Raw genomic sequence first — 25,560 nt, forward strand, 5'->3', positions numbered from 1 at the left:
AATTAAACATTTTGTTAAGTGTAATTTTAATAGGCTTGTTTTGATTATTTTGACATATGGATATTCTATGATATTTGATCTTTTATATCTTTATATTTGATAAGGTTTGTTTTGACTATCATATTTCAGATCTTAATGAAGATTTGATCAGGCTAATAAATAAATATTGAGAACATGTCTAGATTCGTTGGAAAAATCTTTAAACTCCATATATGATAATGATATGTTGATAATTGATAAAATTGCTTAGATTTCGTGTTTGTGATATCTCAAGGGCTTAAACTCCTATATTATTATGAGAAATACTGCAGTAGATCACGGGACTTATTCTGGAGAAGAAAACACATTGTGTTCTACTAATTGTCCCGACATCCAATGAGACAAGTTGAGAAAAATATCACGAAAATACATTATGTGTTGAGGGTTCAAGTTTTATCGTGATACATGCTCACAATTGAAGACTTTGATACATTCCTCGGGAGAGGAAGGTGAAGTTCTCGGGAGAGAACAATCAGCCGCATCGAAGGGAGTTCGAAGAGAGTGGAACCAAAGACGAGTGGTGCTCGCCAAGTGGATCTGCTGAAAGTCACTACAAGAAAAACGCAAAAAGACAACGGATTTTATCCGTTGTCGTAGGGGATATAAAACCGTTGTAACTGATGGTGTTGTCAAAACTGTGTCTCTACGACAACGGATAAAATCCGTTGTAGTAGGTACAAATTCGTTGTCTTTGAGAGAAACGACAACGGATAAAATCTGTTGTCGTAGGGGCGCAGTTTTGACAACACCATCAATTACAACAATTTTTTAGACCCCTTACGACAACAGATAAAATCCGTTGTCTTTTTCTATATAAAAAACAAAAAAAATAAAAATATTATAAATAAACCAAAATTTAAAATTTCATAAATAAAATTTAATATACAATTTTTTAGTATTACAAATCACTCAAAATTAAAATTCTAATCCAATGCACACTAAAAAAAATATCGGCAGGGTGGTCCAACGCTTTGCATCCTTGATGGTGTAATTAGCTGCAGCTCACATCAACTACTCTTCGATCTTTGATTCATCACTGCAATGTGACTGCGGTAAGAGAAGTTGTGGAACAAAGCCCTGATCTCCTTTAGCTTTTTCTTGGCAACAGCAAGCTCTCGGTGAATATGACTGGCTCATTTTATTACCTAAGTAAAACAATAGGAACCACTAGATGATGGCATGCACATTTAGACTTCAGAGCAGCTACTTGGCATAGAATTAAAGAGATCAACAAATGCCAATATTCATAAAGAGATCAATATTTAAGTTGTCCTTGTCACTCATTATTTGCTTTCATATGTCATAGTTGGCAGATTTCATCAAGCAATTTACCTTCTAAAGAGAAAAGAATGTTAACTCCTTAAAACCTAGGGATAAATTAGCAAATGCGTACCTCCACTAAAATCCACCAGCGCTGGACAATACCATGAAACCGATCCTTCCAGACAAACTCAGGGGTAACAATCAAATCAACCTAGCATAAATAAATTGTTTAGAATTCAAGAGCGACAAAAAATTTCAATTGCAGGAGAAACAAAAAAAAAAAAAAAGGTCCAACTGTCATTACCTTCAAATCAGTTCTAGTGATTGGACTGACTCTGGCTAATAACTGGACCATTGGGAAATATCCTAAGTGTTGTTTCACCAACTTAAATTGAAAAGTAAACAAACAAAATTTTATCAGGAAACCGCCAAAATAATCGAATCCCTCCTAAACAACAACTGAAGAAATAGAAAGGGACATGCAATAAAAATTGAAGCTAACCACTAAACCAAGTTGAACTGCTGAAAGGTTGAATGTTACCTGCAATGAGATATAAAATGACAGCAAGAATTATCAAAGCTCCAATGGAGATCCAGGACATCAAGTAGGAATGTTACCTGCAATGAGATGGTAGCTCCGGAGGTAGCACCAATATCATAGCTAAAGAAAAAACCCAATGCAGGGAACACAAATCTGACAATCAAGTATAACAGTCAAAATATACAGAAACAATGAACATAGATATGATAGAAATAAAATGCCGTAAAGATAGATACGTCCAAGGATTGCAATGGACTACTCCAACTCTTCGGAAGTTAAGGAAACCAAACTCAAGGAACTTTGCTTCCATTCTTTAAGCTCGTATCTAGATTGTTGTTCTCAAATCTTTGCCAATTAAGCACTACTCACGACTTTTGTAGAATAACATTATATGTGTTCTACTCTAGCTAAGGCAGAACATATTTCAACACATTTTTATTAATTAATAATTCAATCATATCATCATATCATATATATAAATGCGTCTACATTAAAATCAACCAATGATAATTAAATGTAATATCAAAGTTTAAGAATCAATAATAATAATATAATAATAATCCTTCCTTCAGTTATAGGGGTTAATTTTCATAATAATAATAATAATAATAATAATAATCAATTAAGAATGGGTGGCTCCGCTTTCTTGATTTTTGTTACCCGAAGCAGAGCTTGAATAGAATCTGCGAGCTTGTTGCGTCCACCAGATTACTTATGCCTTGTCTTTTGATATCCGCCTTCGATTCCTCGATTTGCAGTCTCCTTTCATGCAAACCCAATACTTCTCTGTGTCTTCTTCCGTCTGCTTCCTCCCGTGACTGCATCGCCTCAGCCATCATCAAAGCGCTCTTCGAGATTGCGGTCCCTATGTCTCCCAATGTGGCGGCGTCGCTGCTTCTTTCTCTGCCGCTCCTTACTTCTCGTTTCTTCCTTATTTTTGTCGCGGGCAAGTCTGTGCACTCACTCATGTCCTCAGAATCTGGGTCGTTTGATTATTATATATAAATGAGAGAGGAGCTTCAATAACCAGCCAAAAGTTAGATCCTCGATACATCAATAACCAGCCAAAAGTGTTTGCTCTCTCGAAGTAGCTTCAAATAAACTTCTTGAAATTTTGTAATTTTTCTCAGAAAAATCCATGAAGTATAAACAATAGACTGCAAAAATTTAATTCAAGATTTTGACTCCATGTTAGTCCATATAGATAAGTGGAGAGCTTAAACACAAAAGCCTAGAACTATAGGTAGGATGAACCTTGAGCATATAATTCCCTCAGTAATTACTTGGGGAGCAAATTTCTATCACAACCTCGGACCACCGTAGCCCACTCGAAACGATTTTCATTTGCTGCATGACATACACCTTAATCCAGTCTACAATGTGACCTAATTATACACTTTCTCGAGTCATCCCTTGCGCTGAGCTGACCATCGACGAAAGCAAAGCCCAAATTCACTTCATCATTCATTTTCTTTTTCGAGATAATTTATCAATTTCGTAGGATCTGACAATCACAATCATTTACATTGCTAAAGACGGCATAATCAGCAAGAAAACCTATCATCAAGTAACATATTTCCTTTCACTACAAATCAAGAATACAAATATTGACCTCACAATGCTCGAATGTTTTACAAGGATTTATAAAGGAAATGAAAAAGAATACACCGATAGAAATTTTCAACCAAAGAAAAATGAGCGAAAAATAGAAAACAACAAAGCTTGTGCATTACTAGACTTAAAAAGAGTAAAAACTAAATAAAGAAAACCACCTAACCTTGGATTTCCTATTGGAAGAACTGGGTTTACTGAGATGGGCCGAGACAGCAGCGGCGGAGTATGTAGACGGCAAAGCAGCTGTGGCGGAAGCCAGGCTGATATCATCATCTGACCTGAACACAATGAACCCAAAAAAGAGGAGAATAACGAGAAGAACTGTGACAAGAAGATGGATCCATATCAGCCATGGGATTTTGAAGCTTTGTATGATCAGTTCATCCCCAAACTGCTCCATTCCCCATCCAACTCCAACAAAATCGATTGATTTCTACACAGTAAACGGGGAAAACATCGAAAAAGGAACCAAAAAACAAAGACAAAAAAGGTGAAAAGTAAGAGTGAGAGAGAAGCGGAGAAGAGAAGTCTTCCATCATCAATCCTTCTTCTGCAACTCTCGATCTGAAGTCCGCTAGAGTGCTATGGTGGCTAGGGTTTGGTAATTGATGGCGAGAGCGATCAGGAGAAAGCGTTGAGGAGAGAAACGAGAGATCGCAAGAGAAAGAAAATGTGTTTCTATATTTAAAAAAAATTAATTTTATTAATATATAAAATAATAATACAACGGTTTTGTAGAATCCGTTGTCATAGGTCATAAAAAACGCGCTCAAAGACAACGGATTTTAAAATCCGTTGTCGTAGGCCATATAAAAAAAGCGCTAATAGACAACGAATTTTAAAATCCGTTGTCGTAGGCCATAATCTATTGTCGTATGACCATAAAAAAAACGCCCATCGACAACGAATTTTAATATCCGTTGTCGTAGGCCATAAAAAAGCGCTAATAGACAACGGATTTTAAAATCCGTTGTCGTAGGTCATAATCTGTTGTCGTTTCTTTAACAAAATAAGGCAAAGACAACGGAATTTAATAAATCCGTTGTGAAAGCTAATGAGGCAACGGTTTTTTCACAAAACCGTTGTCGTTTAGACGTTGTTGTACATCAAATTTGTTGTAGTGAGTGTTCGTCATAGAGGCGTCATAAAAAGAGGGAGTCTTTTTTTTATTGAATAAGCCCTTACATGATTGTAACATATTCAATTTTAGTGGATTATTTGATATCTGGGCGTGGTCCCGTAGATGTAGGTCTTTTGACCGAACTACGTTAAAATCCTGTGTCTTTATTTTCTATTCCGCTGCTTACATATCCTAGAAATAATGCTAATTTAAAAGACACATAAACTGCAAATTAAAAACACGGGTTTCAATTGGTACCAGAGAGGTTCACTTCATTTACTAAATAGTGAGATTCCGATTTTTGTATTCTGTGTTTTTGTTACAGATATGGATTTTGGAAGAGAAGGTGGATCAATGATAAGGCCTCCACTCCTGGACGGTACTAACTATCCATACTGGAAATCCAGGATGAGAGCATTCGTTAAATCCATCATTGAAAAGGCCTGGAGATCGATTGTGACTGGATGGAAGCCTCCGATGGACAAAAACAGTGAAGGAAAAGAAACCACACCGAAGAAAGAAGACAAATGGACCACCGAGGAAGAGCGATTGGGAGTCGCAAATGCAAAAGCTCTTAATGCTATTTTTATTGCGGTAAATTTAAATCAGTTTAAACAAATATCTACTTGTGAATGTGCTAGGGATGCTCTTGGAATATTTTGAAAACAGCTTATGAAGGCACCGCTGCTGTTAAAGTTTCAAAGTTGCAAATTCTTGCCACCAAGTTCGAAGATCTGAAGATGGAGGAGGATGAAACAATCAACGATTTCAATACAAAGTTGTGTGATATTACAAATAAGGCCTTTGCCTTGGACGAAAAGTACTCGGAAGCAAAACTTGTTCAAAAAACACTACGATCACTTCCAAAAAGATTTGATATAAAAGTTGCAGCTATTGAGGAAGCCAAAGATATAGATGGCATGCGACTTGATGAACTTACGGGATCACTGCTCACCTTCGAGATGAAATTCAAGCAAAAGAGAAAATACAAAGGGATCACCTTAAAAGCATAAACTCAAAACTTTGAGGGAAGTGATGTGTTAGAAAATGACAATGACCTGGTTGAATCTCTTACTTTGCTTACAAAAAATTTTTTTCCAAATTTTTGAAAAGAATGAAAAACAAGGGTAAAACTTTGAATTATTCTAGTGCTAACAAATCTCACAATTTTCGAAATTTCAGGAAAAATAAGGAAGAGATCGGTACTGCTAAAGAGAACAACAAATTCAAAGGAATACAGTGCAGGGCTTGCGGAGGTTTTGGACACATTCAAGCAGAATGTGCAAACACTCTTAAAAGGAAGAATAAAGCGATGAACTCCACTTGGAGTGATGATGACTCAGAGGAAAGTCAAGAAGATACCGAGGAACACGTGAACAATCATGTTGCCTTGACTGCTCACACCAATCTGTCAGGAAAAGAATTGCTGGAAACACAATGTCCTGGACCTGTCTTACTTGATGTCGCGACATGCAGTAAAACAAAGGCAGAAATTTTTGATTCTGAAACTGAAGCTGACTCGAATGATGATGAAGACAGTGACAAAGAATTTGAAGAAAAGGAAATATTGGATTCATATTCAAAAATGTACAGTATGCGGAAGATTGTGTGTAAAAAGAATTTGGAGCTGACCGAAAAATCAGAATTACTTGAATGTAAGAAAGAAGAATGGAAAAGACGTGCACATGAACTTGAATTGAGTGCTGCAGAGAGTGAAAGAAAATTAACAAATGCCTTACATTAACTCAATCTCCTGCAAGAATGTATTAAATTGCTTAATGTTGGAACGACTAATCTTGATCATGTTTTATCTGTGCAGAGGAACTATGGTGATCGAGTTGGATTAGGGTACCAAGGCAACAACTCAAATTCAGATACAAGATTTGTGAAAGATTCAAAGATGAACCAACATCAAGGGCATAGAGGTAAGTCATTTAAATTCGTCCCCATATGTCACTATTGTGAAAAACCTGGTCACATAAGACCCAAATGTTTTGAGTATATTAGAGATTTGAAGAGAAGAAAAATCATGTCATTCATTCATAGAATGTGTAGATCGTATCCTAGAACTAAAATTGATAAAACTCAAAACTTGGTTAAGAAAATTTGGGTTAAAAAATCTGATTTGAATGATTTTATTGCTTGCTCATCCTTAAAAGCATGTCCTGCTGAAAAAAAAATTTCTGAGAAAAGGTTGTTCTAGAGCCTGTTGCGACAGTAAAACAAAATTATGACATATTCATGAAGGCACTTGATTTCTGTGGGTGTGAATTACTTAGAAAAAAAATTTCAAATATATGTGCCATACACTTTTGAGATTAAATTGTTTGTATTTTAAATGTTTGAGCTTACAAGTTTAGAAAATTAAATTTTGACTTGAATTGAGTTAGATTGTGTGGTGAATACATTTTTTTGGAAATTGTGAATGATCGTCCTTGACAATGATAAATTATGTGAATTTATTGTGACTCAAGAATTAATCTTGGCCAATTCTCAATTTTTTTTGAAAAAAAAATGATGTGATTTGGAAGTAGAAGTGAATTGGATAAAAAAAATGGTTGGAAAAAGCTACCTAACAAACCCAATGGAAGGTTTTCTTAGAGTGTGAGCTACCAACCTACAAGTGGAAGAGGAAGTTTAATAAAATTATTGATGCATGTTTGGAAAAAGCTACCTAAAAGACCCAATGGAAGGTCTCTTTAGAGTAGGAGCTACCAAGACATGAAAAGAAAGAAAATAAATTTGGATTGGTCACATGAGTTTGAACTTGAAATTCCAAATTTATTTTGTCATGGAGTCAATACATGTGTTTCACATATGTTAAACCCACATCTATTTTTAAAGAGAGTTAGAAGTTAAGAAGTATAAACATGTAAGCTTGAATTGATTTTTTGGCATACCTAAATATTATTTATGACACATATATTTTTAAGTTTTTTTTGAGTAACTTTCCCCATAAATTTTTGTTCTAATTGAATTTTGTCAGCCAAATAAGCTTACTGTTGCATGTTAATAGATGGATAAATAATATGACGAAAAAAACGTGAGATTGAATAAGATAAATTATAAATAGATTAATTATAAAGGCTACCAAACGGTACCTTAGTAAAAAAAAGGATGGTACTTGGCGCTTTTGTATCAATTATCGAGCCTTAAACCATGTCACTGTTAAGGATAAATTTCATATTCCAACTTTTGATGAATTATTAGATGAACTCCATAGGGCTACTATTTTTTCAAAAATTGATCTACGAGGGAGATATCACCAAATTCGTATTTACCGACATGATATTCCTAAAACAACTTTTAGAACTCATGAGGGTCACTATGAGCTCATAGTCCTGCCCTTTGGGCTTACAAATTCTCCCTATACCTTTCAAGCGTCCATGAACAACCTTTTTAAACCTTACCTTCGAAAATTTGTTATCGTCTTTTTTGAAGATATCTTAATCTTTAGCCAGAATTGGGAGCTTCACCTTGATCATTTAGCCATAGTTTTGAAATGCCTCCAACACAAATCTTATTTTACCAAACGATCCAAGTGTTTTTTTGGAAAAAATTCTATTGACTATTTGGACCATGTTGTTTCTGCTCAAGGGGTGCAACCTGACCCCCTAAAGATGATTGCTATCCAGGATTGGCCCCCTCCCACCACACTTAAATCCTTTCATGGATTCTTGGGATTGACAGGATATTATCGAAAGTTTGTGATAGGATATGCCTCTGTGGCAGCACCTCTTACTGACCTTCTGAAAAAGTGTAGTAGCCCGTACCCAGTTTTAGTAAGTAATTGCTAATTAAACCGATAAACATGATTAAGAAGACTTCTAATGGATTAACGGAGCCCGGGATTAGACCCAGAATGATCAGAAATGGTCCGGAGGGTCAGGCAGAACGGAAGCAATGTTCTAGGAACGGATGCAACGTTCATGCCATCAGAAATGCGTCACTGCTTACGTACTTGATGTAACATTGGCACCATCGGAAGCAACGATGGTGAACTGACGCAACGTTCGTCAGGCAGAACGGACGCAACGTTGAGGAACGTTCGTGGTCTATAAATAGAGGTGCCGAGATTCATTTCAAAGCACACCATCCACCTCTTCTCTCTCGATTCCTTAGCCTTCTAACTCAGATCTAGGAAATTCTAGGCGTCTTATTGGGAATCCGGAAGTGACATAGCGATCCAGGCGTCGTAGCAGAGCTGTGGCCTAGTTTTGAGGCAATCGACAGCAAAGGGCTAACGACGGACGAAGGTATAGCTTTTGCTTTCTAAAAATATTTAGGAGTATGCAATAGCCTAGTTAAGGCTTTTAGAGCTCTTTAATGATATTAGTATCATTTGGCAGTGTAGTGCGGATTATAGGCGTAGACCTAGAGCTGGTAGAGCGCGCCTAGTATTTGAGGTACGAAAGTACTGTTCGAGATATCCTGACTGAGTATGCATGTATTATGTGACTGCATGATTTATATGCCATGATTTTATGCTGCATACATTTACATCTTGAGTTATCTCTATTGAGATGTCTGTTAGTAGGGTTTACCCTATCCTGTTAGTGGATGGACTTCCATTGATTTGGGTCCCGCATATCCATTGATATTTCGGTATGTGAGCCACCTCCTGAAGCGACGGCACATCGTGCTACATACCAGGGCCCGGTCTGTCTTTGTTATCTGATTCTTGACCTCCAATCAGTAAACGGTACACTTGCATGCATGTATACTCATACTCTCGTGCTGAGCGTTTTATGCACACGTCTCGTACTCTGTGTTTCTGGATACCCTATTCCTTGGGGCAAGTTTGCGATTGGACGAGGCGGCTGGATCCAAGAGGGGCTAGGCAGTGGTTAGTCAGCTGGAGCTTTGTCTAGGTTTTTATTTCTGTTGTATTGCATTGATACAACGTTCGATCTGGTTGTATAACTATTTGGGTATTTGCAGATTCCTTGCCTTGGGATTGAAGTATTTTATATTGTTTATGGTTTCCGCAGTTTAATTCTGATTTACTGTTTGATTAAGTTAATTGCATTCCTAAGTTCTATTTAGTAGGTGATCTCGGTAAGGGTCACTACATTTATGGTATCAGAGCATGCATAGTATTCTTGGGAATGTAGATTCTGCATAAGATAACCGTGAGGTAATTTTTGTAGATGGCGGATCGTGATGATCAGAGTAGTCACGACAGTATTGGTGGACGTTGGGGCGATGCCGACCGGGAGCGTCATCGGGAACGCCATCATCGTCGTCGTGATGAGGATCGTTTCAGTGTGCATCGATTCCTGCAGATGGGTCCTAAGCCCTTGGTTGGAGGCGAGTCTCCAGAGGATGCGGAAAACTGGTTAGACCGCATGGAGACGACTTTCCAGACTTTCCACTGCACTAAGGAGCAGGAGATGGAGACACTGGTTTACCTTCTGGATGGGCGAGCCCGTAGGTGGTGGAGGTTTACTTCTGCACCCTTTGTTACGGCGAGAGGAGTGGCCACCTGGGCCGAAGTCCGCACAGCTTTTCAGAAGCTGTATTTTCCTCCTGCACTCCGTCAGTCGAAGGAGGGAGAGCTGCTGAGTCTACGGCAGGGAGCCATGTCTATTGACGAGTATCAGCAGAAGTTCTTTGATCTGTTGTCTTATTGCCCTGAGATTGCCGACAGCTCTAAGATGAAGTATAATCTGTTCCTTCAGGGCCTTAATCCTGATATTCATGACCGTGTGGCGTTTGGTGATGACATGACCTACGAGGGTTTGGTGAGCCGTTGTCACCAGGCGAAGGATAGCATTCGGCGGAACAAGTCTTTCTCTCAGTCTAGGCCTGCGACTTCTTTGGGTCCCCGTGCTCAGACTTTCAAGAAGTCCGGATCTACTTCTTCTTCCTCTGGTTCTGCTGGTGTTGTCCGTTTTGGGAAGAAGGACAAGTGTGATCATTGTGGGAAGAACCATCCGATCGACCGATGCCGCAAAGCTTCTGGAGCTTGTTTTCGATGTGGAGAGGTTGGTCATCTCCGTGAAAGAGTAGGTGCCCAGTGAGCCAACTTGTGGCTATGGGCTTTGATGACTCTTTGTAAAAACAATCTTTTGTTTAATGTAATTTACACTTTTATTAATGGCAATGACTTTATATTACTTCATATTGTTATATTGTGATATACTATTGTTGTTTTGATAAAGACCTTGAACATACCATAGTGTATGTAAGATGTGGTAGAACATGGAGATGTCTATCATGAAATACATCTTATAGTCACTGTATATTCTAAACTGTTCCTAGTCGATTGAGCCGTCCGATAATAAGGATAAGGATCGCTCGAGTTTGAGACTAGCATTTGCGATGCGGAGTACCACGTTTCATTGGTAGGGAACATAGAGATGTTCGAAGCATGCAAATAGATATTCATAGGATGAATAATCGAACTACCCTATCCGGACTTTCCAAGTGGTTATCACTTATCGAGTGGATAAAGTCCGCGGTTTTGGTTGTACACCATTAGTCCTTACGACTTGAAACATCATGGAGACTCTATATGCTAGTGCTGTGCTTTGACTCGTTTACCGACTCTATGGGGGTCATCAGGTGTCGAGATTGGGTACAGTTACGACACATATAGGAGTCGATGCATTGTTGTCAAGGATTCACCACATACTTGCGAGTGTGGATATCCTATGCGATCTGAGGAGATATTAGTGTGACAAATCTCTGGCCAGAGTACTTGATGTGATTTAAGAAATGGTTTCTTAGTAGCACATGCGATGTCACTAATTTGATCTTCAAGATGTATTGCATAGTTATCGAATCTTGAGCGACTCTCGATATACCAATGGTTGTTGATTCGATCGGGATATATGGATGAAGGGACCGTACTGTACGCTAACCAAAATCTACTGGTTCTTGTAGGCACTATCAGTGATACCTAGGGAATCATGGGGCGATGTTGCTAGGCGCTTTACCATGATTCGTTGGGCAAGTCGAAAAGTGTTGTTCCGAGTCACAAGGAGTTGTGAGCCCACGGCTAGCTGTATCCCTGAACCATTGAGGGTCACACAGTGTAATGGAGTTTTAATCCCCGTTGAGATAGTTAAATTTAAAGAGTTAAATTTAATGAACTAAGGAGTTGGACTTCTTAAATAAGAGTAAGGGAGTAGGATTTCCTAAAATGACATAGGGATGGACATTTTTGGAAACCACTGAATTCGGATTCAGGAAAATTTATCTTGACTTTAAAATGTGCAGAAATGGTTTCTGTGCACATTGGTAAAATCGGTTTATCAATCGGAGTCACGATGAATTTTATATTAATTTCTGAACATGCGGGCAGTGCTTGTCGGGCCTCAACTTATGACTAATGGGCCCTAAGGTGTTAGTGGCCTGCATTATAAATAAGTTATTGCAGTACAGAAATTACACACAATAGGTCATAATTTTGAGAGCAAAATTTCGAACCCTAGCCTCCTCTCTCTCTCACAATTCGGCCGCCCCCCCTTTGCTCTGTCAGAGAAATTTCCGGTCTGTGATTTTGAATCGCAGTCTGAAATAACGAATCAGATTCGTTTAATCTCTTCGCAGAAAACTTCTGATAGATTTTTTAGTGCAATCTATCAGAGGGATTTAAACCCCATTCGTGGACCTGATTGAAGGAGTTCATCGGTTCCAGGGAGAGACAACAAGAGCAGATTAATTCTGTTGGTGTCCAATAATCTCGCTTCGAGATTGAAGGTAAAATTTAACTAATTGTTATTTGAATTTTACACACTTATAATTTAATCGTTGAATGGTTGATACCCACACTATGGAATTGTTCCATAACAAAATTTTAAACTTCCGCTGCACCGGGTATCAATCGTGATTGATCTGACCGCCAGTTTTCCAACAGTGGTATCAGAGCCAGGTTGCTCAGATCAAACGATTAAATTAATCGATTGTACAAAATTTTTGAGTCTCGGTTTTTGAAACAAAATAAATATTTTTAAATAAAAAAAAAAAATTTCGGGGCAAAACCCGGGCAGCGATTGGATCGCTGCCCGGTGGGGCAGCAATTGTTGCTGCCCCGGGCGGCGCACGGCGCCGCCCAGTGCGCTGCCCTGGCGCAGCGCAGGGCGGCGCTCGGCGCTGCCCTAAGGGGGCAGCCGGGCTGCCCCGGCCCGCGCCCCGGGTGCGGGCCGGCCCGGGAGTGTCCCGGGCGGCCCGCGGGAAAAATTATATTTTATTTAAAATTAATTTTAATGTGTTAAAATTTTATTTTTGGTCCGGTCAAAAATTGTTTTTGATTGGTTCACGAGATTTCGGATCGAATTGTTCGAGTCCGTAAATTTTAAAATTGATTTTTGGATAAATGTGAATTTTTGGAAAATTTTAATATTTTATCCTTAAATTGAATTTTGAAATCAATTATTTTTGGTACAATTGATGATAAGATATGATCTTATAATATATTAAGTAAAATATGATTTTATCTGTAAAATTGGATTTTATAGATAAAATATGATTTTATTTGATATAGAGATAAAATATGATTTTATGTGTAAAATATGATTTTATATATAAAATATGATTTTATCTTGTTTAAATTTGAATTGCCACTGCATGTTATCCAATAAATTAATTTTGAATTAAATGTTATTGGATAAGGATGATCGATTGCCATGACCAATTTTGTAGGTGTATGTTAGGAATTTACATTTTGTTTTATTGTTGTTGGTTTTATTAATGGGCCTGGTTTATGGCCCGATATGAATGTCATATGTAATAAAAGTGGGCTTGGTTTATGGCCCGTTCCCACCCCTAAAAATGTATCCCCTGCTTGTCATTGTTATTTATTGTAAATACATTAGATTTAGTGGGAGATCAAGATTTGAAGATGGTGGGCCCAGCAGACAATAAAGACTGAAGAAATGTAAATTGGAAGCACATGTAATAGGATTGCATTGCATACTGCATATTACCTAGGATTGGACTAAGACCCGTGATTGGCAACCACGGGTCAATTAGAAATGGAATCGATCATCCTATATAATATATGATATTATGATTGTATGCATGTTTAGACATAATTGCGTGAATCCGGCAAGCATGCAATAAATTGAATATGATGAGACAAATATTTTATAATTAAAAATTCCTCATTTTAAATATGATTTAAAATTGATATCAAGATAAATAAAGGAAATTTAAATTTGTTTAAATGTTCCTACCTTCCATCAACGGTCAATGTATGTGATGCTACCCGCGGATACGGTCCGGCTCATATTATTGGGGGGGCCCGTCCGTCGGAAAGCTGTACATTGGATCGACACATGTTGTAAGTTGGGTGGAACTCCCATGGGATCGGCTCATATTATTGGGGGATCCACATGGCGACCGTCCATCACAACTTAATATTGATGGGTCATCTTGACATGTCACTTTAAACGGCGTCATATTATTGGGCCCTTATTGGACATGAGGTAAATACATGGGGGTTGCTTTGGAAGCAATTGGGCTCTACCTTTTGAGAATTATGGTTGGCTGATATTATTCGGGATCATAAGTTTGTCAATTGGACTCCATGTTCTCACTAAGGAAAAAGTTTCCCGTTTTCACTAGAGGGTGGTGAAATCGTTAAAATAGTGGGAGTGAGATTCATAAAATTAAATTTCGCCTATTTTATGTCTTAGTAAATTGTTAAACAATCATTGATATATGTCTGTTTTTCTTTTCAGTATTTCATACGATGAATTCGCGTAATCCTTTATTCTCGATCCTCGAACAAAACAAGTTGACTGGCGCCAACTATACGGAATGGTTCCGGAAGTTGAAGATTGTCTTAACTTCGGAGAAAATGCTCTACGTGTTAGAGAAAGCACCTCCGAAGGAAGCACCAGCTGATGTAAGTCCGGAGGAATTGGCCAAGCTTGATGCATGATGGGACCATGACATCAAGACCAAATGCTATATGCAAGCCTCGATGTCTGATGAACTCCAGAGGCGATTTGAGGACACGGTGAATGCTGCTGACATTCACGCGCAACTCAAGGAACTTTTTGGGGCTCAATCGAGGGCTGAAAGGTTCGCAACTGTTAAGGAGTTGATGACGTGCCGCATGCGTGAAGGGACTTCGGTCCGTGATCATGGGGTACGAATGATTTGGCTCATACAAAAGTTGGCGACCCTTGATTTGGTGTTGGAGCATGAACTCAATGTGGATTTACTGCTTCTGTCTCTTCCTTCTTCATTTGATGGATTTGTGATAAATTTTAATATGAACAAGATAGAGGCCACCCTTGAAGAGATGGTCAATATGCTCGTTACATATGAATCCACACTTAAGAAGGATAAGCCCGTTTTCTTGGTGGGCTCCTCATCTTCTGCTAAGAAGGGGCCAAGTATGAAGGGCAAGAAACGTTCTGCCCCACCCAAGAAAGTCGAGCCCGAGAAGAAGCAAAAGACAAAGGCTTCAAACAATGGAAAATCCAAGGATGTTTGCCATTACTGCAAGAAGCCGGGACATTGGAAGCGTAACTGCAAGGAATATCTAGATCAGTTGCGAACTGCAAAGGGTATGTTCTATATTGAAATTAACGTTTTGCTTAACACTACTTCTTGGGTATTGGATACCGGATGTGGATCTCACATTTGCAATGATTTGCAGGTGATGACAAGAAGTCGGAGGCTTAGAATGGGTGAGACCCAGCTGAGGCTCGGGAATGGTTCCAGAGTTGAAGCTACAGCCGTAGGAGACGTTTGTTTAATTTTGCAGAACGGTTTTAAGTTATTATTAAGAGATGTTTTATTTGTTCCAGATTTAATTAAAAACATTATTTCTATTTCTATGCTTGATAGAGATGGTTATTCTTGCAATTTTGTGAATGGGATTTGCAATATTTACAAGAATGAATGTTTGATTGGAAATGGACAACTTGAAAACGATCTATACAACTTAAAACTAAAAGACGTTCCAATAAATTATATTGATAAACCGGCGACAACAAACAAAAGGAAAATCGATAGTCAAAACCCGGCAAACCTTTGGCACGCTAGACTAGGTCATATTTCCTCAAGGAGGATGAACAAGCTAGTGGGAGAGGGCATGTTTGATATGTCTGATATTAACTCTCTACCTACTTGTGAATCCTGCCTAAAAGGGAAAATGACTAAATCTCCTTTTAAGGGGAAACCTGAGCGTAGTCAAAATCTGTTGGATTTGATCCATACAGATGTTTGTGGTCCATTTAGAGTTGGGACTCAACATGGCCACACCTACTTCATTACCTTTACTGATTATTATTCAAGGTATGGGTATTTATATTTGATGAAATATAAGTCTGAAGCATTTGAAAAGTTCAAAGAATTCAAGGCTGAAGTAGAAAACAAGCTAGGTAAAAGTATTAAAGCACTTCGATCGGATCGAGGTGGAGAATACTTGAGTACCGAGTTTTTGGACTATCTGAAAGAGAATGGGATTCTCTCTCAGTGGACTCCTCCTATGACACCACAGCTGAATGGTGTATCGGAGCGTCGTAATCGAACTTTGTTGGACATGGTTCGATCCATGATGAGCTTCACTGAGCTTCCACCTTCGTTTTGGGGCTATGCGCTTGAAACGGCGGTATTGTTGTTGAACAACGTCCACACTAAAGCAGTGGACAAAACACCATACGAGTTATGGAATGGCAAAGCTCCTAAGTATTCGTACTTGAGGATTTGGGGATGTCCTGCTTACGTGAAGCGGACAGTGGGAGATAAGTTGGATAGTCGATCCAGCTTATGTTATTTTGTAGGGTATCCGAAGAATTCAATCGGATATTATTTCTATTATCCTGCTGAAACAAAGGTGTTTGTTTCTAGAAATGCCACCTTCTTGGAGAAGGAGTTCTTATTGGATAAGAAAGGCGAGATGATGGAACTCGAAGAAGTTCGAGAAGAACCCGAAATACAAAATAACGATCCTACACCTCAGGAACCATTGCTGGACACGCCTGAACCTAGAAGATCCGAGAGGACTTCTAGACCTCCTGTTCGATATGGTCTTCTTCTTGAAGGGGATCAAGATGAACCCGACATTGGATGTGATCCAAGAAACTTCAAGGAAGCAATTTCTGATGCGGATTCAAATTTATGGCTTGAAGCTATGCAGTCTGAATTGGATTCAATGCATACAAACCAAGTTTGGTCTTTAGTAGATCCTCCTGATGGAATTGTTCCAATAGGGTGTAAATGGATCTACAAGAGAAAGCTTGGGCCTGATGGTAAGGTATTGACCTACAAGGCGCGATTGGTGGCGAAAGGTTATACTCAAAGGCAAGGAGTTGACTATGATGAAACCTTTTCACCAGTTGCTATGTTCAAGTCCATAAGAATCCTTATTGCCATAGCTGCATGGTATGACTATGAGATATGGCAAATGGATGTGAAGACTGCTTTTCTTAATGGAGACATTAAGGAAGAAATCTATATGAAGCAGCCTGAGGGGTTCACATCCATGGGAAGCGAGCATAAGGTATGCAAGCTTCAGAGATCAATTTATGGTCTAAAACAAGCATCAAGAAGTTGGAACCAGAAATTTGATGAAACAATAAAAGATTTTGGTTTCATCAAGAACCCGGAGGAACCGTGCGTGTACAAGAAAGTAGTTAAGGATGCGGTGACATTCTTAGTACTTTATGTTGATGACATCCTACTCATTGGGAATGACGTAGGGATGTTGCAGTCAACAAAGATATGGTTATCAGGTAGATTCTCGATGAAGGATTTGGGTGAGGCATCCTACATTCTTGGGATACAGATCTATAGAGATAGATCTAAGAGAATGATAGGACTCACCCAATCAACCTACATCGACACCATATTGAAACGGTTTTCAATGGATGGGTCCAAGAGAGGACATCTACCCATGTGTCATGGAGTTTCTCTATCCAAGTCTATGTGTCCCAAGACTGATGCAGAGATAGAGAATATGACACATGTACCATATGCGTCAGCTATAGGTAGTATCATGTATGGGATGATATCTACCAGACCGGATGTAGCATTTGCTCTGAGTGTCACGAGCAGATATCAGTCTAATCCTGGTCAAATGCATTGGAAAGCCGTGAAGGACATTCTTAAGTACTTACGAAGGACTAAGAATATGTTAATGGTCTATGGAGGACGAGAACTCAAATTGGAAGGCTATACCGACTCTAGCTTCCAAAGTGACGTGGATGACTCGAAGTCAACCTCTGGATTTGTATTCATGCTCAATGGCGGTGCTGTCTCTTGGAAAAGTTCCAAGCAAGACACCACAGCGGATTCCACCACTGAGGCTGAATACATTGCAGCATCAGCTGCTGCTAAAGAGGCCGTTTGGATGAGGAATTTCGTCCAAGAGTTGGGCGTCATTCCTGAATTTGTTGGTCCAGTCCCGGTGTACTGTGACAACACGGGTGCCGTTGCTCAAGCAAAGGAACCAAGGTCTCATCAAAGATCCAAACACGTATTGAGGAAATACCACATCATCCGGGAGATTGTGGAAAGAGGAGACATCACTGTCGAACGAGTGGCCTCTGCAGACAATATCGCTGATCCGCTTACTAAGCCCTTGCCAGGACCATTGTTTGACAAACATCGCGAAGCAATGGGTCTACGTAGTATGACTAGTTGGCTATAGGGCAAGTGGGAGATTGAAAGAGTAGGTGCCCAGTGAGCCAACTTGTGGCTATGGGCTTTGATGACTCTTTGTAAAAATAATCTTTTGTTTAATGTAATTTACACTTTTATTAATGGCAATGACTTTATATTACTTCATATTGTTATATTGTGATATACTATTGTTGTTTTGATAAAGACCTTGAACATACCATAGTGTATGTAAGATGTGGTAGAACATGGAGATGTCTATCATGAAATACATCTTATAGTCACTGTATATTCTAAACTGTTCCTAGTCGATTGAGCCGTCCGATAATAAGGATAAGGATCGCTCGAGTTTGAGACTAGCATTTGCGATGCGGAGTACCACGTTTCATTGGTAGGGAACATAGAGATGTTCGAAGCATGCAAATGGATATTCATAGGATGAATAATCGAACTACCCTATCCGGACTTTCCAAGTGGTTATCACTTATCGAGTGGATAAAGTCCGCGGTTTTGGTTGTACACCATTAGTCCTTACGACTTGAAACATCATGGAGACTCTATATGCTAGTGCTGTGCTTTGACTCGTTTATCGACTCTATGGGGGTCATCAGGTGTCGAGATTGGGTACAGTTACGACACATATAGGAGTCGATGCATTGTTGTCAAGGATTCACCACATACTTGCGAGTGTGGATATCCTATGCGATCTGAGGAGATATTAGTGTGACAAATCTCTGGCCAGAGTACTTGATGTGATTTAAGAAATGGTTTCTTAGTAGCACATGCGATGTCACTAATTTGATCTTCAAGATGTATTGCATAGTTATCGAATCTTGAGCGACTCTCGATATACCAATGGTTGTTGATTCGATCGGGATATATGGATGAAGGGACCGTACTGTACGCTAACCAAAATCTACTGGTTCTTGTAGGCACTATCAGTGATACCTAGGGAATCATGGGGCGATGTTGCTAGGCGCTTTACCATGATTCGTTGGGCAAGTCGGAAAGTGTTGTTCCGAGTCACAAGGAGTTGTGAGCCCACGGCTAGCTGTATCCCTGAACCATTGAGGGTCACACAGTGTAATGGAGTTTTAATCCCCGTTGAGATAGTTAAATTTAAAGAGTTAAATTTAATGAACTAAGGAGTTGGACTTCTTAAATAAGAGTAAGGGAGTAGGATTTCCTAAAATGACATAGGGATGGACATTTTTGGAAACCACTGAATTCGGATTCAGGAAAATTTATCTTGACTTTAAAATGTGCAGAAATGGTTTCTGTGCACATTGGTAAAATCGGTTTATCAATCGGAGTCACGATGAATTTTATATTAATTTCTGAACATGCGGGCAGTGCTTGTCGGGCCTCAACTTATGACTAATGGGCCCTAAGGTGTTAGTGGCCTGCATTATAAATAAGTTATTGCAGTACAGAAATTACACACAATAGGTCATAATTTTGAGAGCAAAATTTCGAACCCTAGCCTCCTCTCTCTCTCACAATTCGGCCGCCCCCCCTTTGCTCTGTCAGAGAAATTTCCGGTCTGTGATTTTGAATCGCAGTCTGAAATAACGAATCAGATTCGTTTAATCTCTTCGCAGAAAACTTCTGATAGATTTTCTAGTGCAATCTATCAGAGGGATTTAAACCCCATTCGTGGACCTGATTGAAGGAGTTCATCGGTTCCAGGGAGAGACAACAAGAGCAGATTAATTCTGTTGGTGTCCAATAATCTCGCTTCGAGATTGAAGGTAAAATTTAACTAATTGTTATTTGAATTTTACACACTTATAATTTAATCGTTGAATGGTTGATACCCACACTATGGAATTGTTCCATAACAAAATTTTAAACTTCCGCTGCACCGGGTATCAATCGTGATTGATCTGACCGCCAGTTTTCCAACACTCCGGAGGGATTGTCCATTGTCTGGGGGAGGCGGTTCTGGTTTTGGTTCAGGATCGGGTTCTCAGACCACTGTTCAGCAGAGGTCGCATGGACAGCCTGTTGGGAGTTCTCATTTGAGACCGCGGGCTTTTAGCCAGGTGTTCGCCTTGAGGCATGATCAGGCTGTGGAGGAGAATGAGAAGGTCATCGCATATACATTTCTACTTTATGGTATACCTGCTATCGTACTTATTGACACTGGTGCATCTCATTCCTTCATTTTTGCACGTTTTCTTAAGAGGCATAACTTACCATGACGTAGTAATTTCTGTTTCTACTCCGACGGGTCAATCTGCTTTGGCTAAGAGTCTAGTAATGGGTTTCCATTTAGAGTTTGAAGGGAACATTTTGATAGCGAATCTCATGGTTCTTGCGATGGATGACTTTGATTGTATTCTGCGGATAGACATGCTGACTACCTATCGAGCTTCAGTGGACTGCTATCAGAGATTAGTACGCTTTCATCCGGATGGGAGTGATAGCTGGTTTTTCTATGGTGAGGGAGCGCCACCCCCGATGCCTTTAGTATCAGCTTTGAGAGCCTGTCGAGCTCTAGAGTCTGGCGGGGAAGGCTACCTTATGTATGCAGTTGATTTGTCCGCTGAGAGCATTGGGATATAGAGCATTCCTGTTGTGGATGAATTCCCAGATGTATTTTCAGATGAGATTCCGATTTTTCCTCCTGCTAGGGAAGTCGAGTTTGGCATAGAGTTGATGTCGGGTACTTCGCCTATTTCTCGAGCACCGTATCGTCTGGCTCCGTCAGAGATGCAAAAGTTGAAGAATCAGTTACAGGATCTTTTGGATAAGGGGTACATTCGTCCTAGTGTATCTCTTTGGGGAGCTCATGTTCTCTTTGTGAAGAAGAAGGATGAGTCTATGCGGTTGTGCATTGACTACCGTCAGCTGAATCGAGTTACCGTGAAGAACAAGTATCCTTTGCCTCGTATTGATAACTTGTTTGATCAGCTGCAGGGTACTTCAGTTTACTCCAAGGTTGACTTGAGATCTGGGTATCATCCGATGAGAGTCCGAGATCATGACATAGCCAAGACTGCATTCCGTACTCCCTATGGGCATTATGAGTTTCTAGTGATGCCATTTGGATTGACTAATGCGCCGGCTATATTTATGGATCTGATGAACCGTGTCTTCAGGGAGTATTTAGACAAGTTTGTCGTGGTCTTCATTGACGACATCTTAGTGTATTTGCGTAATGTGAAAGAGCATGTTTCTCACTTGCGAGTGGTACTGCAGACTCTTCGGGATGAGCAGTTGTACGCCAAACTGAGCAAGTGTGAGTTCTGGATGAATCGAGTGGTTTTTCTTGGCCATATCATATCCAGGGATGAGATTTCTGTTGATCCGAGCAAGATTGAAGTTGTGCTTAATTGGTCGCGTCCAACGACGGTCGCTGAGATCCGTAGTTTTCTGGGTCTAGCAGGTTATGATCGTCGTTTCATTCTAAACTTCTCTCAGCTAGCTCGACCGTTGACGCACCTTACCCGCAAGGGTGTCGATTTCGAGTGGTCCTCCGAGTGCGAGGAGAATTTTTGTGAGCTTCAACGGTGGTTGACTTCTGCGCCGGTGTTGGCATTACCGTCAGGATCTGGAGGGTATGTGGTGTACACGGATGCCTTTCTTCAAGGGTTAGGTTGTGTCCTGACTCAGAATGGGCATGTGATCGCATACGCTTCTAGACAGTTGAAGTTGCACAAAGACAATTATCCAGTTCATGATTTGGAGTTGGCAGCCATTGTGTTCGCTTTGAAGATCTGACGTCATTATCTGTATGGTGAGAAATTTGAGATCTTCACCGAGCACAAGAGTCTCAAGTATTTGTTCACTCAGACGGAGTTGAACATGAGGTTGAGGCGTTGGATGGATTTGCTTAAGGACTATGATTGCGAGATTAAGTACCATCCGGGAGCTACTAATCTCACTGCTGATGCCTTGAGTCGCAAGGTGCGACTGTCCGCACTTCAGACTTATTCTATGTCTAGTGCGATCGGTGATTGTTGTTCTTCAGGGTATACCTTCAAGCAAAAGAAAGGTATGCAGAGTATCCAGATGTTTGCGATATTATCCGAGCCAGCTTTGTATTCGCGAATTCGAGATGCTCAGATGTCGGATTCAAAGACCCAGCATTTGGCTCGTCTAGCCAACGAGGGTAGTACGTTCGATTTCACTATCAGTCAGATGGTTTTCTGTGTTTGTCTGGTAGACTTGTGATTCCGCAGGATGAAGAGTTGCGAGAGGAGATCTTGTCTCAGGCACATCGCACCAAGTTAAGTATTCATCCGGGGAGCAACAAGATGTACACGGATCTACGTACTCGGTTTTGGTGGAAGGGGATGAAACGGAGCGTGTATCAGTATGTTTCGAGATGTTTGGTGTGTCATCAGGTCAAGGCAGAGCACCGACGACCTGGAGGTTTGCTTCACAGTCTGCCTATTCCGGAGTGGAAATGGGATTTTATCACGATGGATTTTGTGACCCATTTGCCGATGTCCTCGAGGAATTGTGATGCTATCTGGGTTGTGGTGGACCGACTCACCAAGTCAGCGCATTTCATTGCCTATAGCCGAGAGTACACCATGGATCGTATGGCCCGTTTGTATGTTCAGGAGATCGTTCGACTTCATGGAGTGCCTGTGAAAATTGTCAGCGATCGAGACCCCAGGTTCACTTCTAGGTTCTGGGGGAGTGTTCAGCGTGCGATGGGCACTACTCTCAGCTTGAGTACTGCCTATCATCCGGAGTCAGATGGTCAGTCAGAACGCACTATCCTTACTTTGGAGGATATGCTTCGAGCTTGCAATATGGACTTTGGTACAGCCTGGCAGGATCATTTGCCATTGATCTAGTTCGCGTACAACAAAGCTATCATACTAGCATTGAGATGGCACCTTTTGAGGAGTTATACGGGCGACGTTGTCGTACTCCACTCTTCTGGGAATAAGTGGGGGAGAGACAGGCTGAGGGACCGAAGTTTATCCAGCAGACAGTAGATGTTGTTGATCAGATCAAGAAACGGATTAAGACTGCACAGGATCGTCAGGCCAGCTACGCTAACACTAAGCGTAGGCCTCTGCAGTTTGATGTTGGGGAGAAAGTGTTTCTGATGGTGTCACCTTTCCGCAGGATTCTCAGATTTGGCCTTAAGGGAAGTTGTTTCCCAGATTTATCGGTCCGTTTGAGATCTTGAAGAGCATTGGCGATTTGGCTTATCGTCTGGCTTTGCCACCGTATCTGTCCAGTATTCACAACGTGTTCCACGTATCTCTGTTGCGTCGGTATGTGGCAGATCCGTCTCATATTCTGCAGCGGTCTGAGGTTCAGGTGGATAAGAATTTTTCTTATATTGAGAGACCTATTCGTATCTTGGACCATAAGGATAATGTCTTGCGGAATAAAGTCATTCCCCTGGTATTAGTTCAGTGGCAGTGCCGAGGCACTGAAGAAGTCACTTGGGAGCTCGAAAGCAGGATGCGCACAGAACATCCTGAGTTATTTTGATTTCATTTTCGAATTGTATTCAGTTGTAAACTCTGTAAATTTTGCAATTTGAATAAAAGCATGTTTCTGCACCTTGTTTTACATTCAGTACTTAAGATCTGATTTCGAGGACGAAATATCTTAAATGGGGGAGAATGTAGTAGCCCGTACCCAGTTTTAGTAAGTATAGGAAGTACTTCTCAGCTTTTCATTAATAAAATTTTAAAAATTTGTGAAAGTTAATAAACTCTGACCAAGAATAATAGACATATTTACGCAACCTTCAAAAATCACAGTTTCACTAAAAAAATAATTTCAAACACAAGTTAAAATAAAAATAAAGATACAAAACAAGAAAAGAACAAGAATTCAAGTTTTTCCAAAAAAACAAAAACAAAAAACGAATTACATGTTCTAAATCCAAAAAATAAATTAAAATAGAGAAAAAAGATAAAATATCGATAATTTAAGATTTCTGAACAACTTAATAATATATTATAAAATCATAAATGGATAAACAAATCTGTTTTTAAGCGATTGATGATACATGTGCATCAATTCTTATATCATAAAAAAAATTAATACAAAAATAATTTATTGACTAATAACATGTTGAATTATTCTTTTCAAAAAATCTTAAATTATTGAATACAAAAAAACCCGCGATATAACATAAAATCTTGCGTAAATATATTCCAATATATATTCATTAAGTTTAATAGGTAATTAGAAGTAAATTATGATAATAGAAGCATGAAAAGACATCTAAGTCCTTGGCCTCGAGTTCTAAGAAATTTGGGTTGGAGAATATTTTACCTAACTTGGAGCCGAAAACAGATCATTTTCTTGCTGAATTTTTCCTTTTCACATTCCATTTGTTCACAAATAAGTAGGAGCCACCCAAATATCATCAGCCTCCCTCCCTCCGTAATCAATAATATAATGACGATATTGGAAGAAGGTGGGTATGTGTATGAGGAAGAAACCCACCTCACAGTGCTCAAAACCTCTCATTTCTTCTCTGGAGACGGATTCAGTGCTTATGATTCCAAAGGCCAACTCGTCTTCCGTGTGGATTCCTACGGCCCCGACGCTGCTGAATCAGGCGAACTCGTTCTCATGGAGGCCGACGGTAGATGCCTCTTCACAGTCCGCAGAAAGGTCGTGATTTTTTAGATTTTATATTATTTATTTGACAAGTAGCCAGTGATTTCTGATGGGATTCATGACAGTGGCCGAGTCTGCATCAGAGATGGGAAGGGTTCGTCGGGGAGAGAAGCGAAGGGCAAAAGCCGCTCTTCAGCGTACGTAGATCATCCATAATCGGCAGATCCAGCGTGGAGGTGGAGGTTTACAGCGTTGGGAGCGTGGAGTACCATGTAGAGGGCTCCTTCGGGTGCCGGAGCTGCAGAATCTTGAACGAGGAGAACGAAGCGGTGGCGGAGATAAGCCGCAAGGTGGACGCCACCACGAATGTGATTCTTGGAAAAGACGTTTTCTTGCTTTCGCTGAAGCCTGGCTTCGATGGAGCCTTCGCTATGGCTCTGGTTTTGGTGCTTGATCGGATTCACGGTGACGACGACGATGATGAGGTTGGTGAGAATAATGGCAGTAGTAGTAGTAGGGTTGGTGTGGACCCCATTATTATTTCTCCATAGTTTTCTTTTCTTTTTTTTTTTTTCAAGTAATTTTTTAAGATAGTAGTACTATTTCTGAAAACGTGTGTTTTAAATAAACATGGCATTCAAAAATAAATATGATCCGCTTGTCTTTATATTTTTAATTATTATGGATATGGATATGGATTTCATGTAATAGAAGGTATGGACTGAATTAAAAGTATGCTAGATTTGATTATATATATAGAGTTCTTTTATGATGCCCAACTCATATGCCCAACTCCATGCCCACCATGTACAATATGTGAGTTGACAACACAATTGATGAGTGACTT

General features: G+C 39.9%; 3 protein-coding genes across 10 annotated transcripts; 2 read left to right on the forward strand and 1 right to left on the reverse strand.

Moving 5' to 3' along the window:
• Window positions 1-855: 855 nt before the first annotated feature.
• Window positions 856-24,551, reverse strand: LOC140881486 (uncharacterized). Of its 8 annotated transcripts, none has more exons than XM_073286840.1 (8): window positions 24,423-24,519; window positions 3,621-4,135; window positions 2,504-2,822; window positions 1,921-1,996; window positions 1,805-1,843; window positions 1,607-1,687; window positions 1,433-1,513; window positions 856-1,184 (listed from the first exon to the last, which is right to left on the reverse strand). In XM_073286840.1, the coding sequence occupies exons 3-8, from the start codon at window positions 2,809-2,811 to the stop codon at window positions 1,173-1,175; spliced, it is 597 nt and encodes a 198-aa protein (XP_073142941.1). In that variant the 5' UTR covers window positions 2,812-2,822; window positions 3,621-4,135; window positions 24,423-24,519; the 3' UTR covers window positions 856-1,172. The 8 variants fall into 8 exon arrangements, with proteins under 8 accessions (XP_073142941.1, XP_073142940.1, XP_073142938.1 ...); XM_073286839.1 differs by having other exon boundaries at window positions 2,504-2,860; XM_073286837.1 differs by having other exon boundaries at window positions 2,504-3,347.
• Window positions 4,905-5,590, forward strand: LOC140877683 (uncharacterized). Its single transcript, XM_073281238.1, has 2 exons — window positions 4,905-5,171; window positions 5,219-5,590. Exons 1-2 carry the CDS (start codon window positions 4,905-4,907, stop codon window positions 5,588-5,590), a joined length of 639 nt encoding a protein of 212 aa, XP_073137339.1.
• LOC140881485 (protein LURP-one-related 12-like) lies at window positions 24,440-25,495 on the forward strand. The gene is made up of 2 exons (XM_073286833.1): window positions 24,440-24,767; window positions 24,839-25,495. Exons 1-2 carry the CDS (start codon window positions 24,549-24,551, stop codon window positions 25,262-25,264), a joined length of 645 nt encoding a protein of 214 aa, XP_073142934.1. The 5' UTR covers window positions 24,440-24,548; the 3' UTR covers window positions 25,265-25,495.
• The last annotated feature ends 65 nt before the right edge of the window (window positions 25,496-25,560 follow it).

The sequence above is a fragment of the Henckelia pumila genome, chromosome 2 (assembly GCF_033568475.1).
Source record: "Henckelia pumila isolate YLH828 chromosome 2, ASM3356847v2, whole genome shotgun sequence".
Lineage (NCBI taxonomy): Eukaryota > Viridiplantae > Streptophyta > Magnoliopsida > Lamiales > Gesneriaceae > Henckelia > Henckelia pumila.

What these genes read in the sequence shown, in the direction of transcription:
- LOC140881486 (XM_073286835.1), bottom strand. Translation starts at nt 2,811, where the DNA reads ATGAGTGAGTGCACAGACTTGCCCGCGACAAAAATAAGGAAGAAACGA. An exon ending in GAGCTACCATCTCATTGCAG is followed by an intron (nt 1,844 to 1,920) that starts GTAACATTCCTA and finishes ATCTCATTGCAG; the next exon opens with GTAACATTCAACCTTTCAGC. An exon ending in TCACTAGAACTGATTTGAAG is followed by an intron (nt 1,514 to 1,606) that starts GTAATGACAGTT and finishes TATTTATGCTAG; the next exon opens with GTTGATTTGATTGTTACCCC.
- LOC140877683 (XM_073281238.1), top strand. Translation starts at nt 4,905, where the DNA reads ATGGATTTTGGAAGAGAAGGTGGATCAATGATAAGGCCTCCACTCCTG. An exon ending in TTAATGCTATTTTTATTGCG is followed by an intron (nt 5,172 to 5,218) that starts GTAAATTTAAAT and finishes TGAATGTGCTAG; the next exon opens with GGATGCTCTTGGAATATTTT.
- LOC140881485 (XM_073286833.1), top strand. Translation starts at nt 24,549, where the DNA reads ATGACGATATTGGAAGAAGGTGGGTATGTGTATGAGGAAGAAACCCAC. An exon ending in TCTTCACAGTCCGCAGAAAG is followed by an intron (nt 24,768 to 24,838) that starts GTCGTGATTTTT and finishes GATTCATGACAG; the next exon opens with TGGCCGAGTCTGCATCAGAG.